General features: G+C 42.9%; 1 protein-coding gene across 1 annotated transcript; it reads left to right on the top strand.

The window, feature by feature from the left end:
* The first annotated feature begins 9052 nt into the window (after window positions 1–9052).
* Window positions 9053–14815, top strand: LOC121726070. The gene has a single exon (XM_042113297.1). The coding sequence runs from the start codon at window positions 9053–9055 to the stop codon at window positions 14813–14815; it is 5763 nt and encodes a 1920-aa protein (XP_041969231.1).
* Window positions 14816–16254: the final 1439 nt, after the last annotated feature.

Below are 16254 nucleotides of genomic sequence, written 5' to 3'. Positions count from 1 at the left end.
TATCTACTGGCTAGTTATTCTGATTTCAGTAGCGACATCTGAAGTAAGTTGCTTAATACATTATTTTTATATCATGTTGACAGATGGCGTGAGCGTATCATTTTATAGTTTTAGATAAAGAAGAATGGGCAATTTGGTCCTAAATCTTTATAATTAAGAACAACACGATTTTAGAACAATTAATTTGATGATAAGCTGCATACGGCTGACAATATAATTATTTTAATAACATAATAAAAATATTAATTATATTAGATTTTTTTTCCTTAAAGGTAATCTGACATTACTTAAAATTTAATTATTTCGTTTCGATTATTTTTAAATCAATTTCTTCTTCTAAGTTAGCGATTTCAATACATACAATTATTATTCCTTCTAATACAACAATATTAGAATTGTTATTTTCAGGCAGAGGCCGGCTAAGACTGGCAAGTATTAGTACAGTAGTAAAACTGTAGTTCAGATATTGGCAGTGACTTTTATGGCGAAACTTCTGCGACATGTATCCTCCTAAACGAAATTAACATTAACGATGTTCCCTTGATGTCTATCATCCCTCAATTAGAAATTAATGTTTGCCTACAAATAGCCGTCTTTCTCTTAAAAAAGAGTCCGAAAAAGCGATATGAGATTACAGTAGAGAAGAAAATCCAAATCCAACCACATAAATATCTAGTACGTATACACGAAAACGTAAATTTGACTTCTTAATCATTTAAAGGACAGTTACAAAATAGTAAATAACAACATAATATCAATTTTATCACGCAATATCAATAATTCTTTTTATACATTTCTTTGACCTACTTTTAGACGAAAGAGAAACCTACTTTTAATTTGAGAGAAAAATATGCGGGCTACTAGTCTACGTTTGCAGAGTGCAGGCAGAGTGCTGCCTTACGCGCAATTATTAAGTAAGTATTATAAGTTAAACTGGTGAATTTTGTATCACTTATATCCTCCTAATATAAACCTTCCCTAGACGAATATTTCAAGACCAAATTAGCCAAATCGGTTTAGCCGTTGTCCAGTTATTTACGAGGCTAACAAGTTTTAATTTTTTTAATAGATTGAATGCAATCGACATTCCCGCCATGAGAACGGCGGCCAGCTAGTAAGGACAGTCGCATGATGACTGTGGTTGACCGATTGGCCACAGTGCCCACACCCTGCCCATTAGCTAATTAGCCACGCCTGATACGTGGAATCAGTTTAAAACCACCCTCCTATACCTACTATTACTACAATGAAAACAACATTGACTAATCAGTGTAGTGTGTAGGGCAAGGTTGAAAATGATCATAATAATAATACGATTGTCTAATTTAAACCGCCTGAACTTAAACCATGCATTTTGCAAAAATCTTCAGAAGCGGTTAGATTTTGTGTGCTTGCTTGGTGAATCTGAAAATTCTCCAACACCTATTTTTCACATACTTAACTAAAAAATTGTAGCTTTCCGCCACACACAGTAAAACTCTGGAACAGACAATAGCCAGTAGCCCTAGCAAGGCCACCAGTAGAAATGCGAAAGTATGGACAAACTGTGGAGATAAACTTAAGAAAGCGTACCGATCTTTTTTCGTTCCCAAAAATTCAATTAAAATGTTACTTTATGACAGACTATAGACCTAAAAATTCAAATAATATCCTACTCTATGACATATACTATAATAGTCTGTCATAAAGTGACATTTTAATTGAATTTTTGTCGGTCGCGATAGGCCGCGGTAAAGATCGGAACGGCACATTTGCTAGGGCTACAGGAGTATTTCCGGACCAATACGACCTACAAACCTAAGTACAAGAAAACAGCGTATTCCCTCTTAAAATACCGGCAACGCACCTGCGACTCTTCTGATGTTGCGAGTGTCCATGGGCAACGGTAGTTGCTTTCCATTAAGTGACCCGTTTGCTCCTTAAATTTTGTAAAATACATGTCAAAACAGTGCATTGTTCCGACTGCAAAATCTAATATATAAAATTCTCGTGTCACATTTTTCGTTGCCATACTCCTCCGAAACGGCTTGACCGATTTTGATAAAATTTTTTGTGCTTATCCGGTATCTATGAGAATCGGCCAACATCTATTTTTCATCCCCCTAAATGTTAGGGGGATGAAAAATAGTTTTTTCTCACCAATCACCCCTAATTTTTTTTTATTTTTTAGACAAAATGTCTATTTTTTTATGATACAACATACAAAAATACATACAATCCTAAATTTTTACTTTTTTATCACCAACCCCTATTTTTTTATAGCCATTTTAGTAATTTAATCATTGTCCATCCCCGGTTTATATGGCAAAACAACGTTTGCTGGGTCAGATAGTACTACTATAATTCCTTCTATTATTATTATTCAGACCTATTATTATTTAACGTCAAGTGTTCATAATTTATATCGCGTACCCACTTACTAAAATTCGTATATTAGTAAGTGGGTACGCGATATAAAAATTAGAAATTGTATCATTTAAAAACATGAATATGCACAGTCGCATGATATTTATAGCCTATTAAACGAATGCCCAAAATGGGGGTCTGCTTGGAAAAGTCGAAAGCAGAAATTTTAACTTTGGTACTTTGTTAAGAGTAGTTAGGAGATAAACATACTAAAAGTCCTGACCCCTCCGAGGTGAGCCCGAAGGAGGGGGCGGCAAAGAAGGTCCCGTTTTTTGGTTTTTTGCTTACTCATCAAAAACGGTGCTTCGTACGAAATTCTTTTCTACTACATAATAAAAGCAAATAAAATTTTCTACAACTTCGTCCTTTACACTTTGTATCTATTTCCAATCATTGCATCGCTATGAGCTTCTAAAATTGACCGATTTTCAAAAGTGTGTTTTTTAGGGTTTCGTACCCAAAGGGTAAAAACGGGACCCTATTACTGAGATTTTGATGTCTGTCCGTCTTCCTGACCGTCTGTCTGTCCATCTGTCTGTCCGTCTGTTTGTCCGTCTGTCTGTCCGTCTGTCTGTCCTTCTGTATGTCCGTCTGTCTGTCTCCAGGCTGTAACTCAAGAACGATAATAGCTAGAGAGTTTAAATTTTCAGAGATTATGTATTTTTGTTGCCGCTATAACAATAAATACTAAAAACAAAAGTAATTAAATATTTTAGGGGGGCTCTCATACAACAAACTTGATTTTTCTCATACAAAAACAATAAAATGTTGAATATCGAACCTTTGCCTGATTTTTTCGTTTAATATCACTTTGGAGAAATCTATACTAATATTATAATCCTGCAGAGTTTGTTTGTTTGTTTGAACGCGCTAATCTCAGGAACTACTAGTCCGATTTGAAAAATTATTTTACTGTTGGATAGCCCATTTATTGAGGAAGGCTATAGGCTACATTTTATCACGCTTAGACTAATAGGAGCGAAAAAATAGAGGAAAATGTGGAAAAAACGGGGGAAATTGTATGAAAGGGCTTATTTGAACGCGCTAATTTCAAGAACTACTGGTCCAATTTGAAAAATTCTTTCAGTGTTAGATAGCTCATTCATTGAGAAAGGCTATAGGTTATATTTTATTACGCTAAGACTAATGGTAACGAATAAATAGAGGAAAATGTGGAAAAAACGGGGAAAATTTTATGAAAGGGCTTATTTGAACGCGCTAATTTCAGGGACTATTGGTCCGATTTAAAAAATTCTTTCAGTGTTAGATAGCCCATTTATCAAGAAAGGCTATAGGCTATATTTTATCTCGCTAAGACTTATAGGAGCTAAGAAATAGAGGACAATATGGAAAAACGTGGGAAATTATATGAAAGGACTTATTTGAACGCGCTAATCTCAGGAACTACTGGTCTGATTTGAAAAATTCTTTCAGTGTTAGATAGCCCATTTATCGAGGAAGGCTATAGACTATATTTTATTACGCTAAGATTAATAGGAGCAAAGAAATAGAGGAAAATGTGGAAAAAACGGAGGAAAATTATTTGAAATTGCTTATAATCTTAAGAACTACTGGAGCAATTTTTATGTTAATTGGCAAACATGAAGAATAGACCACGTGAAGGAACAAAGGCTATTTTTTGCGGAAAAATGTACGGTTGCGTGAAATTCCTAAATTACGCAAGTAAAGCCGCGCGGAACATCTATACTTATATAAAAAAATCGTAGAAAAGTCAATTCTGTACATTGAATATTTTTGTACAATAAATAATACTTGGGATGTGATCTAATATGCTAACGCGGACGAAGTCGCGGGCAACAGCTAGTTGTTTATAATTAGCAAAACTAGCGTATGGTGCAATAATAAAGGATGTTTTTTTTATTTCTTAGGAAAAATAAAACATCCTGTATTATTGCACCATTCGCTTTTTTATAAACAAATCGTCCAAGGTAACGATGTACGGTTAAATCCAGGAAAGGTTAGATTTTTAAGGTTTTATTGTTTTCCCATACATTTCTTAAAAATATGAAACAATATACTAAAATACAACACTTTCCTCAAGTTTGCCATATACGATTACTTTCCAGATGTCATTCCTTACCAGCAACACTATAAATTTATGCAATAATATAGGGTGCTTTTATGTGATTTTTTCTTACCTTCTACCCTCATTAACTTTTTTCTCCCATGGTTTAGAGATTTTTCGTCATACAATAAAATGTTTAACTTTTCAAGCCCTTTCATTTGGCGTATGTCTCAAAGTGCTACATTAGTTTGGACGATATGCCCCTCTTTCTTTAAAAAATAATTATTAATTATTTATTTTATTTTAATTTTATTTTTAATTATTAAAGTATAAATATAACTAAGTATTTTGTAAACATTTTAGCCTGCCATATGCCATGATAGATATCGAGCAAAAAATTGCAAAAAAAATCAAGTTTGTTGTATGAGAGCCCCCCTAAAATATTTAATTTCTTTTGTTTTTAGTATTTATTGTTATAGCGGCAACAGAAATACATAATTTCTGAAAATTTCAACTCTCTAGCTATTATCGTTCTTGAGTTATAGCCGGAGACAGACAGACGGACAGACAGACGGACAGACAGATGGATAGACAGACGGTCAGGAAGACGGACAGACATTAAAGTCTCAGTATAGGGTCCCGTTTTTACCCCTTGGGTACGAATCCCTAAAAAACACACTCGGCCAATTTTAGAAGCTCATAGCGAGGCAATGATTGGAGATAGATACAAAGTGTAAAGGACAAAGTTGTAGAAAATTTTATTAAATTTTATCATGTAGTAGAAAAGAATTTCGTACGAAGCACCGTTTATGATGAGTAAGCAAAAAACCAAAAAACGGGACCTTCTTTGCCCCCCCCCTCCATCGGGCTCACCTAGGAGGGGTCAGGACTTTTTGTATGTTTATCTCCTAACTAGTCTAAACAAGGTACCAAAGTCAAAATTTCTGCTTTCGACTTTTCCAAGCAGAATCATTCGTTTACTAGGCTATTACGACACAATGTATTTTTCTGTCTTAAAGCGGATTGGCCTCATTAATTTATTTTGTCATGCAAAAGGCCAATTTACCACCATTTTAAAATGAACGCTACTTTTAATTGCCGCCTCTGCGATAACGAGCGACGTATCCATGTTATTTTAAAAGATATTTGTGTTCAATTAACTTAAATGTACGAATGGAAGGAAATTTTTTCAGAGCTTTTTTACTACGACTTTAAAGAAATTATTTTTAAGCATTTGTGAAATTTTTCTGAAGATTTGTAATTGGGTGAATCAACTATTCTTTGCACGCGATCAAGTTTTTTTTCAAAAAATTCAACCATGCTTTATTTACTTATCACTATAGGGAATCATCTTAATTATACATTTAATTTTATATCAGTAGTTTCAGCACCGATTTTCGTTGACTTTTTGAGCGTTTTTTGGGAAAAATACGTCACGTTTAATTAATTGGATTTAATTTAAATATAATAAAAGATATTGATAGATCAAAATACTTTATTCATAGACGAAGTCGTAATGAATCAGAAAAGGTCTTCCTAAAAGGTATGGTTTGAACCTACGTTTGAACACAAACACAAAAAATATTGTTTTTTTTTTCTCTTTATATTTTTTTTTGTGGTTGTGTAATGTTCAAAAATCAGAATACAGATTTTATCTATTTATTTTATTTATTTATTTATTTATTTACTTATTTATTTAAAGGAATGGTAGCTGAAAACGGACGTAAATAACGTTAGTAAACCAAACGGTTAGCAAATTTAGTTAGAAGGTAAGCATCTTAGTTAGTAACAATTGTCTCCTGGGTAACGACAGGGGAACCGTTACCCAGGAGACATTTACACGTATTTTATTTTTTGTCGATGAATATAAGAAATCTAAAAATTTCTACATTATCCAGGAGAACTAAGACATAATATCCATATATAACCACAACAATTTATTGAAATTATTAATATATTTACCTTAATTTCGATGCTACCCCGCAGCTCGACAATAAAACACGCTGCGTCACTCAGAGTCTTAGATGAAATTGCCGATCAATTAGCTAAAATAAAGTGGCGTGACGAGTATCAGGTGAAACCCAAAAAGGTTTCCCACTTATCCAGCTATTTAAATGCTGTGTCTGTTGCACTTACCCCACCTTATGTGTCGTATGACAGCGGACCAGCGTATTTTACTTTTGGTGGGGACAATTTTGTTAAAGTCAAATTATCAAATAAAAAAGAATTTAGTAGCCTATAATTAAAGATTTATGAAGCGTTACAATTTCAAATACGTATTCGGAATGTTAAAACAGCCTTCGCTTTGGAACTTTTTGTCATAATATTAAAATTCAATACATCGATTTGTCAAAAGGACAACAGAAATTTGTATGAAAGTGAATTTTCGTCGGTGGGGACATGTAAGTTATTATATTTTTCAACAGAAAATGTCTATTAATTCCTACGTTAATATGATGGCAGTAGTTTTGATATACATATAAAAGCAGTTAATTATTATTATTGCCAATAGTTTTGTGACCAGAGCATTCCAATTGTGAGGGACAGGTTTTGGCAAGGAAAAGTTGATCCACCCAATTGCCTATTAATTTGTAAAATCAATATTAATTGTAAAGTTGAGTTGCAGTATGCGAACAAAGTATATCGGACGATTAACGAATTTCTACGCAACAACGGCTAGAGGATTCCCTAAAAATAATGTACTTAAAGAGCTAAGTAGAGTAACACCACCATCGTGGGTATCGCAGACACAATAGATTTTCAATTGCTATGCGGCAGCCGGCTGCCGCTTGGGGATTGATGGGTTAATCTAATTATTAGATGTTTATGTTACTTTTTTTATAATTTAATACCAACATTTAAATCATTAAAAAAAATAACATACCTAAATTATAAAAAAAGTAACATTGAAAAAATTGTTATTTATATTGTACTAGTTGACCCGGTGAACTTCATAATATTGAACTTTCTCCCTCGACTTCCACGAATATTTCAACTAAAATTAGACAAGTCACCTCAGAGATTTAGTAGCGATACTAAAAAAAAAATTAAAATACTTACATTTTTATTTATATAGAATCCGTAAGAATCCACCATATTTACTACAAGCTTCAAAGAAATCAGTACACGTCTCCGCGTTTAGCACGATAATTAGTTTGCCTTAATTAGTACTGACTAACAGATTAAAGTCTCAACCCTCGACGCCTTAGACTTAAATTAATGCTTGACTGCCCGACAGCCGGTGCTTAGCTCATTACCTCCTGTTACTGATTATTAAGAATAATAAATTAATATTAAGGTGAGCTAAAGGTGAGGAATCTATAGGTATATAATATGAAACAGGGGCTGGTCAAAAAAAATAATAAATTATGAATTTATTTTTACGAAACTACGGAATCGACATTGACTTATCATAATTTAAACCGATTAGATTATTTTTATCGCAAGAAAATGTACAGTTAATTCGGGTTTTTACGGGCCGTATTTTATAAAATCTTATAGAATCATGTTCAATGTCAAGACATCCTTATTGATAATGTTGAGGACAGCGGCCTCGCACCCGATAAACTCGTAGTGAGTGTATACAAACTCGTTAACAGTGAAATATGATAATAAACTCAGTGCAAAATAAGTGTTTTTAAAAAATAAACTTTAGAAGTGAACTGTGATAAATCTGTGGCTCCCTAAGAGGTAAAAAGTTGTTATTTTAATAAAATAGAACGTTAACTTATAATTATCAGAAAATTAGTGTCTGAAATATAAATAGTTTGGAAAATATTAGGAAAAATGTGCTAAAAAACTATGTAAATTGTATTAACTTTTATCTTCGCCTAGCTATAACTATGTTAAATATAAGTGTTATTATTTAGAATAAGTTGATTATTGTGGAACGATAAATAAAGAATTTCCCGAAATGCGTTTCAATTACCTTGGCTCATGGCAAAATAGGGAAAATAGGGAAAATAGCCGCTTCCGATAGTGAAAATAAGACTGAAGAGACGTACGAATCGGAGCGGCTCTCTATACGGCATTGCCGCGGTCGGGTACCTCAGAGGGGCTTTCTATATGGCATTGCCTTGAGCCGGGTAAGCGAGACGGATTTCGGGGCCTATGTTCTCCTCGACGACTCGTGTGTTTTATTTACGCCCCCGCTCAGCAAGATATACCGGTGTAGCCTTGGAATCTTCGAGTCCGATCCGAGCCAGCGACGAAGCCAGCGACGAAACCTATGGGCGAATACTGTCCCAAACAGTGAAGTGGTCCTTTGCGATCCGGATTTGAAGACAGTGAAGTGGTCCTTTGCGATCCGGATTTGAAGACAGTGAAGCGGTCCTTTGCGCGCCTGACTTGAAGACGACACTTAGAAGAATTTCAACAGTCAACTGGAAGAAAAAATTTTGGAAGACCGGACTTGAAGAAGATTGGACTCGGAGATACAAGACAACACCGCTGGAGGGGAAGCAAGGATTCGTAGATTTTTCGTCACAAAAACCTACTGAAGATCCTTGAAAATAGAAGATTCAACATAGAAGATTCAATATAGAAGATTCAAAATAGAAGATTCAACATAGAAGATTCAACTTAGAAGATTAAACATAGAAGATTTAACTTAATTTCAAGATGGTCGTCACGAGGAGTCAGAGCGGGGCGGAGGAGAACCAGCCACCGAAAGTATTTTCGGATCCGCCCAGGTCGCCGTCTGCAGCCGCAACCAGCCAGCCACCGACCGGGGGAAGGGCGGATCCGCCTCAAACTGCGTCGAAACCGAAGCCGGGCGCCAGCAAGACACCCGCGCCATCGGGAGTACCTGTAGCCAGGAAGAAGGCTATTTCAATAAGGTCGCGTCGATCGACAGCAAGTGTCGTCGCGCGCATCCGATATGAGGCGGAAGAGAAACTTGCCGCACTCCGTAAGAAGGAACTGCAGATCGAAGCAGAACTTATCAAGAAGAAGCTCATCGCTGATGTCGCCACTGCCGAGGAAACCAGCGATCCAGACGATGATGAGCCTTCAGAGCAGGTGGAGCAACGGGTCCGAGCCTGGCTAAGCGAACAAGGTCCTGACAACGAAGAGACGGCCAAGGAACGGGTCGTGCCAGAGGAAGAAGGGGACGCGCCGAAGCCAGAAGACATACCACCTGCGGGAGAGAGACGCGAGCCGCAGAGATTGAGGTTCGAGCGGCCGATACAAAGCCGCATTCGCTCACCTACACCTCCTGCAGCCGGGATCAACGGGGTGGAACAGCTTGCCGACACTCTAGACAAGCTGTTGAACCAACGACAGCCGCGCCATCAGACGGAGTTGCCCATATTCACGGGCTCTCCTTCGGAATGGCTGCCGTTCAAAGCAGCCATGGAAGATACCACCACATTCTACAAGCTCAAGCCGATCGAGAACCTGGCGCGCCTGAGAAGCTGTCTCCGGGGGGAAGCTCGAGAAGCAGTGGCGCCGTTACTGAGCATCGCAACACCACCCGAACAGATCATGAAGACTTTGGAGCAATGCTTCGGCCGGCCCGAGGTGATGGTCGACCGCATGATGGAAGATTTAAAGAAGCTTCCGAGGCTCGGAGGCTCGGCAGCAGAGCTCAACCACTTCGCGGTGAAGATTCAGAACATGGTGGCCATCCTGAGGAAGTTAAAGCACGGGTACCTCTTCAATCCGTTGCTTGTGAGAGACATCCTGGAGAAGCTCAGCCCGTACGAGAAGAGCAAATGGTACGACTACGCAGAAGAGACATCGCACTACCGGAACGAGCCCGATGTCGTCCTTCTCTCTGAATTCCTAATGAGAGAAGCGGACAGAGCACTGCGCTACGGATTCACCACGGCTCCGGCTTCGAGAAAAGAAACATCGCGTCCACCTCCCAACAAGAACGAAGTTAGACCGAGAAGACCAGTCTTCGCGATATCAGAAGAGGGCCGAGGCAAGCCGAGCCACAGCCAGCCAGAGAGAATGCGCGAAGAACAAACGAAGTGTCCGATATGCACCGACCGCCACGCTCTGTTTCGCTGCGCTGCTTTCAAGAAACTGAGTGTGCAAAAGAGATGGGACACAGTCAAGCAAGAGGGGCTGTGTTTCCTGTGCCTATCGAGCCGACACAGAAGATACAACTGCAAAGCGAAGCAGTGCGGTATGCAGGGATGCAAGCGGCCTCACCACCCACTACTACACGAGGAGAGGTCCGGCGGCGCTCCACCGATCGAGGACGCCGTAATCACCGCGTCGGTTGCCTCCGACCGCGCGGTGAAGCTGAAGATGAGAAGAATTCAAGTCGTTGGGCCACGGGGCGAAGCCGACATCTTCGCGCTGTTCGACGAGGGCTCGACGGTGACTCTGCTGGATGAAGACGTCGCTGAGGCTATCGGCGTGGACGGTCCACCGAAGATGCTGCGCATGCACGGGATCAACGCCGAGAGAAGGGAAGAGAGAAGCCGCCTCGTACAACTGGGCGTACGAGGTCGCGACGGTACCAGACACGACATCACCGCGAGGACTGTGAACGGGTTGAACCTCTTAACTCAATCCGTTCCGGAATCCCTTTTGCAACTCGCTCACCTGCGTGATCTCAAGAACGAAGAGATTTGCTACGAGAACGAGAAACCCCAACTTCTCATCGGCACGGACAATTGGCAGCTCATCGTGTCTCGGGAGCTGAGAATCGGGAAGAGGAACCAGCCTGCAGCCTCTAGGACGAAGCTTGGATGGGTGATACATGGCAGCATCCCCAAGCGCATCATAAGGCAGGACGAGAACGAAGACATCCTGCATATATCCACGGTGGAAACCAGAAACGATCGTCTGGAAGAAATGGTGAAGAAACACTTCGACATAGACGCTTTGGGAATAGCGGCTAAGGCGAAGCTGAGCAACGAGGAACAGCGAGCCATCGACCTGTTTGGCAGAACGGCCAAGAGAACGGAAGACGGTCGATTCGAAGTGGGACTCTTGTGGCGCAAGGATGGCGTCAAACTGCCCCTCAGCTACAACAACGCGCTGAGGAGGCTCAAGAACTTAGAACGCAAGCTCGACAGAAACCCCCAAGATGCGGTGCAGTATCATGGGCAGATGGAGAACCTCATGCGAAAAGGATATGCGGAGAAATGCGACGGGACGGAGGCCGGAAGCGAGAACACATGGTACCTACCGCACTTCCCGGTCAAGAACCCAAACAAGCCGGGCAAGCTGCGCTTGGTCTTCGACGCGGCGGCCAAAACGAACGGCGTGAGCCTCAACGATAATTTATTGGAGGGGCCCGATCTACTGACATCCCTACCGAGGATACTGTTCCGGTTCAGGGAGGAAGCCGTGGCCGTGAAAGCAGACATAGAAGAGATGTTCCTTCGCGTGAAGATCAGGAGGGAGGACCAACCGGCGCAGATGTTCCTGTGGAGGGAGGGCCGAGAGGAGCCGCCCTCCAAGTACAAGATGGTGGTCATGATATTTGGGGCATCGTGTTCACCGTACCTGGCACACTCAGTACGGAATCGAAATGCAGAGGAACACGCGGTATCGTGCCCAGAAGCCTATCGCGCCATCACCGAGGCTCACTACATGGACGATTATGTGGACAGCTATCCAGACTATGAGAAGGCCAAGCAAGTCGTGGAACAAGTGGACCGGGTGCACAAGATGGGCGGATTCCACTTGCGGGGATGGACGAGCAACGATCGACGAGCGCTGACGGGGCTACCGGTGGACCGCCTAGCTGATGATGTGGCGCAGCCTGTCACTAAGGGTGAACAGAAGACCCTGGGGATACTGTGGGATTCTCGAGGGGACACGTTGAAATTCAACACATCTCTATCAAGAGTCCCTAAAGAGGTCCGAGAGCTACAGCGCGCACCTACCAAGAGAGAGGCCCTTAGCACGGTGATGAGCATCTACGATCCGCTGGGGCTACTGAGCTGCTACACCATCACCGCCAAAGTTATCCTGCAAGGTCTGTGGCGTCAGAAGCTGGATTGGGACGAGCCGCTGCCGGCGGAGTCAGCCGAAGACTTCACTCGATGGCTGAGAGACATGGAGCACATCAGCCACCTCGAGCTACCCCGGAGCTACAACGGGGGGAGCCCCACAAGAAACCGGCAGCTGCACGTGTTCTGTGACGCGAGCAAAGACGCGTACGCGGCGGCCGTCTACTGGAGACTGGAGCAAGAAGATGGAGAAATTCGAGTAATGCTAGCCGCAGCCAAGGCTAAGGTGGCGCCGCTGAAGACACAGACGATACCCCGACTAGAGCTACAAGCCGCTCTGGTCGGAGCGAGGCTCGGGAACGCCGTCACAGCGGAACACAGATGGAAGACAGATGCGATTTTCTACTGGACCGACGCTCAGGTAGTTCTGTGGTGGATACAGAACGGAAGCAGGAAATATACGCCATACGTCGCACACCGATTGGGAGAGATCGCCGAGCTGACATCCGTACACCAGTGGAGGTGGGTGAGCACCAAGAATAATATCGCTGACATGGCCACCCGAACGGGCTATGTCACCAAAAGCGAAGAGGATCCGTGGTTCAATGGACCAGACTTCCCGCGTAGGCCTGTGAACGAGTGGCCCACGGAGAGTCCCGTTCAAGCCGAGGACCTAGAGGAGCACGTCGCCTTCCAGACCACGGAGGCGAGCGAAGTAGACTGTCTGCCAGACGTGAGCCGCTTTTCAAAGTACGAGCGCCTCGTGAGATGTACGGCGATGGTTCTACTATTCATTGAGAAGTGTCGTGATCGCCGGGCCAGTCTCGACGTGCGGCACCTGGAGAAGGCGGAGGTATTATGGTACCGAAAATCACAACACGATAGCTTCGCACGGGAAATAGAGAAGATGAAAAACGGAGGGACGGCGCCGAGATGGAGCTCCTTGTACCGGCTCAACCCGGTGTACAGAGACGGCTTGCTTACGCTGGACGGGAGGATCAGAGCAGCGCAGGTGCCGTATGAAATGAAGAACCCAGTTATCCTGGACGGAAGACACCCGTTCACGAGGCTGCTGGTGGCCAGGGAGCATGCCAGAGCCGGACATGGGAGCCGCGAGAGAGTAGTGAACGATCTAAGACAGAAATTCTGGATCCGGAAGCTACGGCCGACGGTGCGGAGCATCATACACAACTGCGCCTTCTGTCGGATGAGGAGGGCGCGCCCGAAAATCCCGCAACCTGGAGACCTGCCACCAGAGCGCCTGGGGGCGTTCCAGAGACCATTTTCCTACTGCGGTCTCGATTGTTTCGGCCCAATGATCGTTACCCTCGGCCGGCGTCATGAGAAGAGATGGGGAGCGCTGTTTACCTGTTTGACGACGCGAGCGGTCCACCTGGAACTTGTGGCCACGCTGTCGACCGATTCAGCATTGATGGCAATGAGAAGAATGGCCGCACGGCGGGGATGGCCGGCGGTCATGTACAGCGATAATGGGACGAACTTCAGAGGCGCGAACGTCGAGCTGCAACGAGCGTACGCCGAGTGGGTGCCGGCTATGACCGAGCTGGGCCTCACACACCGCATGAAATGGAAGTTCACTCCGCCAGGGGCGCCGAACCAAGGGGGCGCCTGGGAGAGACTGGTGAGGTCGGTAAAAACCGCCCTACTCACCACACTGAACGAGAAATCACCGAAGGAGGAGGTGCTCCAGACCCTGATGACCGAGGCGGAATACTCCGTGAACGCTCGACCGCTCGTTCACGTTTCCGTGGACCCCGACGATCCAGAGGCGATCACACCTAACCATTTCCTCATAGGGTCATCTACTGGTCAACCATACGTCGGGCCGTGCGAGCCGGCCGACAAGAAGACGTGGAGGGTCGCGCAGGCCTTGGCGGACGAGTTCTGGAGGCGATGGGTGAGGGAGTATCTCCCGACGCTCACGCCCCGTGGCGGGGCCCCGAGGAGCGGCCGCAACCTGGCCCCGGGGGACTTGGTGATCGTCGTCGACCCCGCGCTGCCGCGTAATACGTGGCCGCGAGGAGTCGTACACCGTGTCTACCCGGGCCCGGACGGACGAGTGCGTTGCGCGGACGTGCGCACGCGTAGTGGAGTGTTCCGCAGACCAACATCAAAGCTGGCGGTGATAGAAGAGTCGCCGCCGGAGGAGCCGACGGCGCCGGGAGAGGAGCCGGCCAGCTCGTGCTCAGCCGGGCAGTCAGCGGCGGGCCTAGTCAGCCCGCAGTCGCCAGAACGAGTCGCGACGGGCTTAACCAGCTCGTGCTCAGCCGGGCAGCCACCAGCGAGGCCAGCCTGCAGTCAACCATGGATTCGGCGAGCCCGCAGTCACCGGAGAAGGCTGCGTAGACCCTGGCTACTGCGCCGGGGGGAGGATGTTGAGGACAGCGGCCTCGCACCCGATAAACTCGTAGTGAGTGTATACAAACTCGTTAACAGTGAAATATGATAATAAACTCAGTGCAAAATAAGTGTTTTTAAAAAATAAACTTTAGAAGTGAACTGTGATAAATCTGTGGCTCCCTAAGAGGTAAAAAGTTGTTATTTTAATAAAATAGAACGTTAACTTATAATTATCAGAAAATTAGTGTCTGAAATATAAATAGTTTGGAAAATATTAGGAAAAATGTGCTAAAAAACTATGTAAATTGTATTAACTTTTATCTTCGCCTAGCTATAACTATGTTAAATATAAGTGTTATTATTTAGAATAAGTTGATTATTGTGGAACGATAAATAAAGAATTTCCCGAAATGCGTTTCAATTACCTTGGCTCATGGCAAAATAGGGAAAATAGGGAAAATAGCCGCTTCCGATAGTGAAAATAAGACTGAAGAGACGTACGAATCGGAGCGGCTCTCTATACGGCATTGCCGCGGTCGGGTACCTCAGAGGGGCTTTCTATATGGCATTGCCTTGAGCCGGGTAAGCGAGACGGATTTCGGGGCCTATGTTCTCCTCGACGACTCGTGTGTTTTATTTACGCCCCCGCTCAGCAAGATATACCGGTGTAGCCTTGGAATCTTCGAGTCCGATCCGAGCCAGCGACGAAGCCAGCGACGAAACCTATGGGCGAATACTGTCCCAAACAGTGAAGTTTTTAAACATAAATTGAGATTTGAGACCCACCTCTAAACAATACTGGTACAAAGCTTTTGGTTAAGGAAATTCAGCACAACTAGATTCCATTCAACTGTTAGTTAAAATACCCCCGAGAGCACTGCAGTAACAATTTACCAAATCAAGCTGTTCTAGGAAGTTTGCACGGAACGTTAGGTTGAGTTCATGTTAAGTATTTTATGATATCAAAAGGGAAAAATAATGAGGGAAAATTCTTTGGAGAACAAAGGTCGACATCGAAGGGACGTTAAGCACGATGATCTGTAGACGACTGGATAATGAGCAGTCATTGTGAATAATCTGTTTTGGGGGCGCAGGCTCCCAATAATTCTTGTGATTCGAAAGCCGTGAGAATCACAAAAATGTTTTCCATTGATACGATGATAAATCTGATAATTATTAGGACCAAGAATCTAAATATTTTGACTTATGCTATAAATTCTTCAGGGTATTTTCGTGTTTGTACAGACTATCCTCTGAGGGCTAAACACTGGTACTGACTGGATTTGGATTGGAATACCTAATCTCAAATTTTGGTGGAAACTAAAATTTCCACCAAAATTATATAAAAAATGAAAGTTGTTGACACGTTGAAATCCACTCTACTATTACTGCTATTACCTATATACTATATCGAAAATAACATTTAATATACATTTACAGGAAAGAACATTAAAATAAAACGTGAGTTAATTTCCTTTTTCCATTATCAGTCACAGCCCATGAAGGTAATCAGCGAGGAGAGAAATGGAGCGATGTGTGGGACGG

This window comes from Aricia agestis, chromosome 4 (genome assembly GCF_905147365.1).
Source record: "Aricia agestis chromosome 4, ilAriAges1.1, whole genome shotgun sequence".
Lineage (NCBI taxonomy): Eukaryota > Metazoa > Arthropoda > Insecta > Lepidoptera > Lycaenidae > Aricia > Aricia agestis.
Note: the sequence above shows the minus strand (reverse complement) of the source record. Positions and strands in the feature narration are given on the sequence as shown.

What these genes read in the sequence shown, in the direction of transcription:
- LOC121726070 (XM_042113297.1), top strand. Translation starts at nt 9,053, where the DNA reads ATGGTCGTCACGAGGAGTCAGAGCGGGGCGGAGGAGAACCAGCCACCG.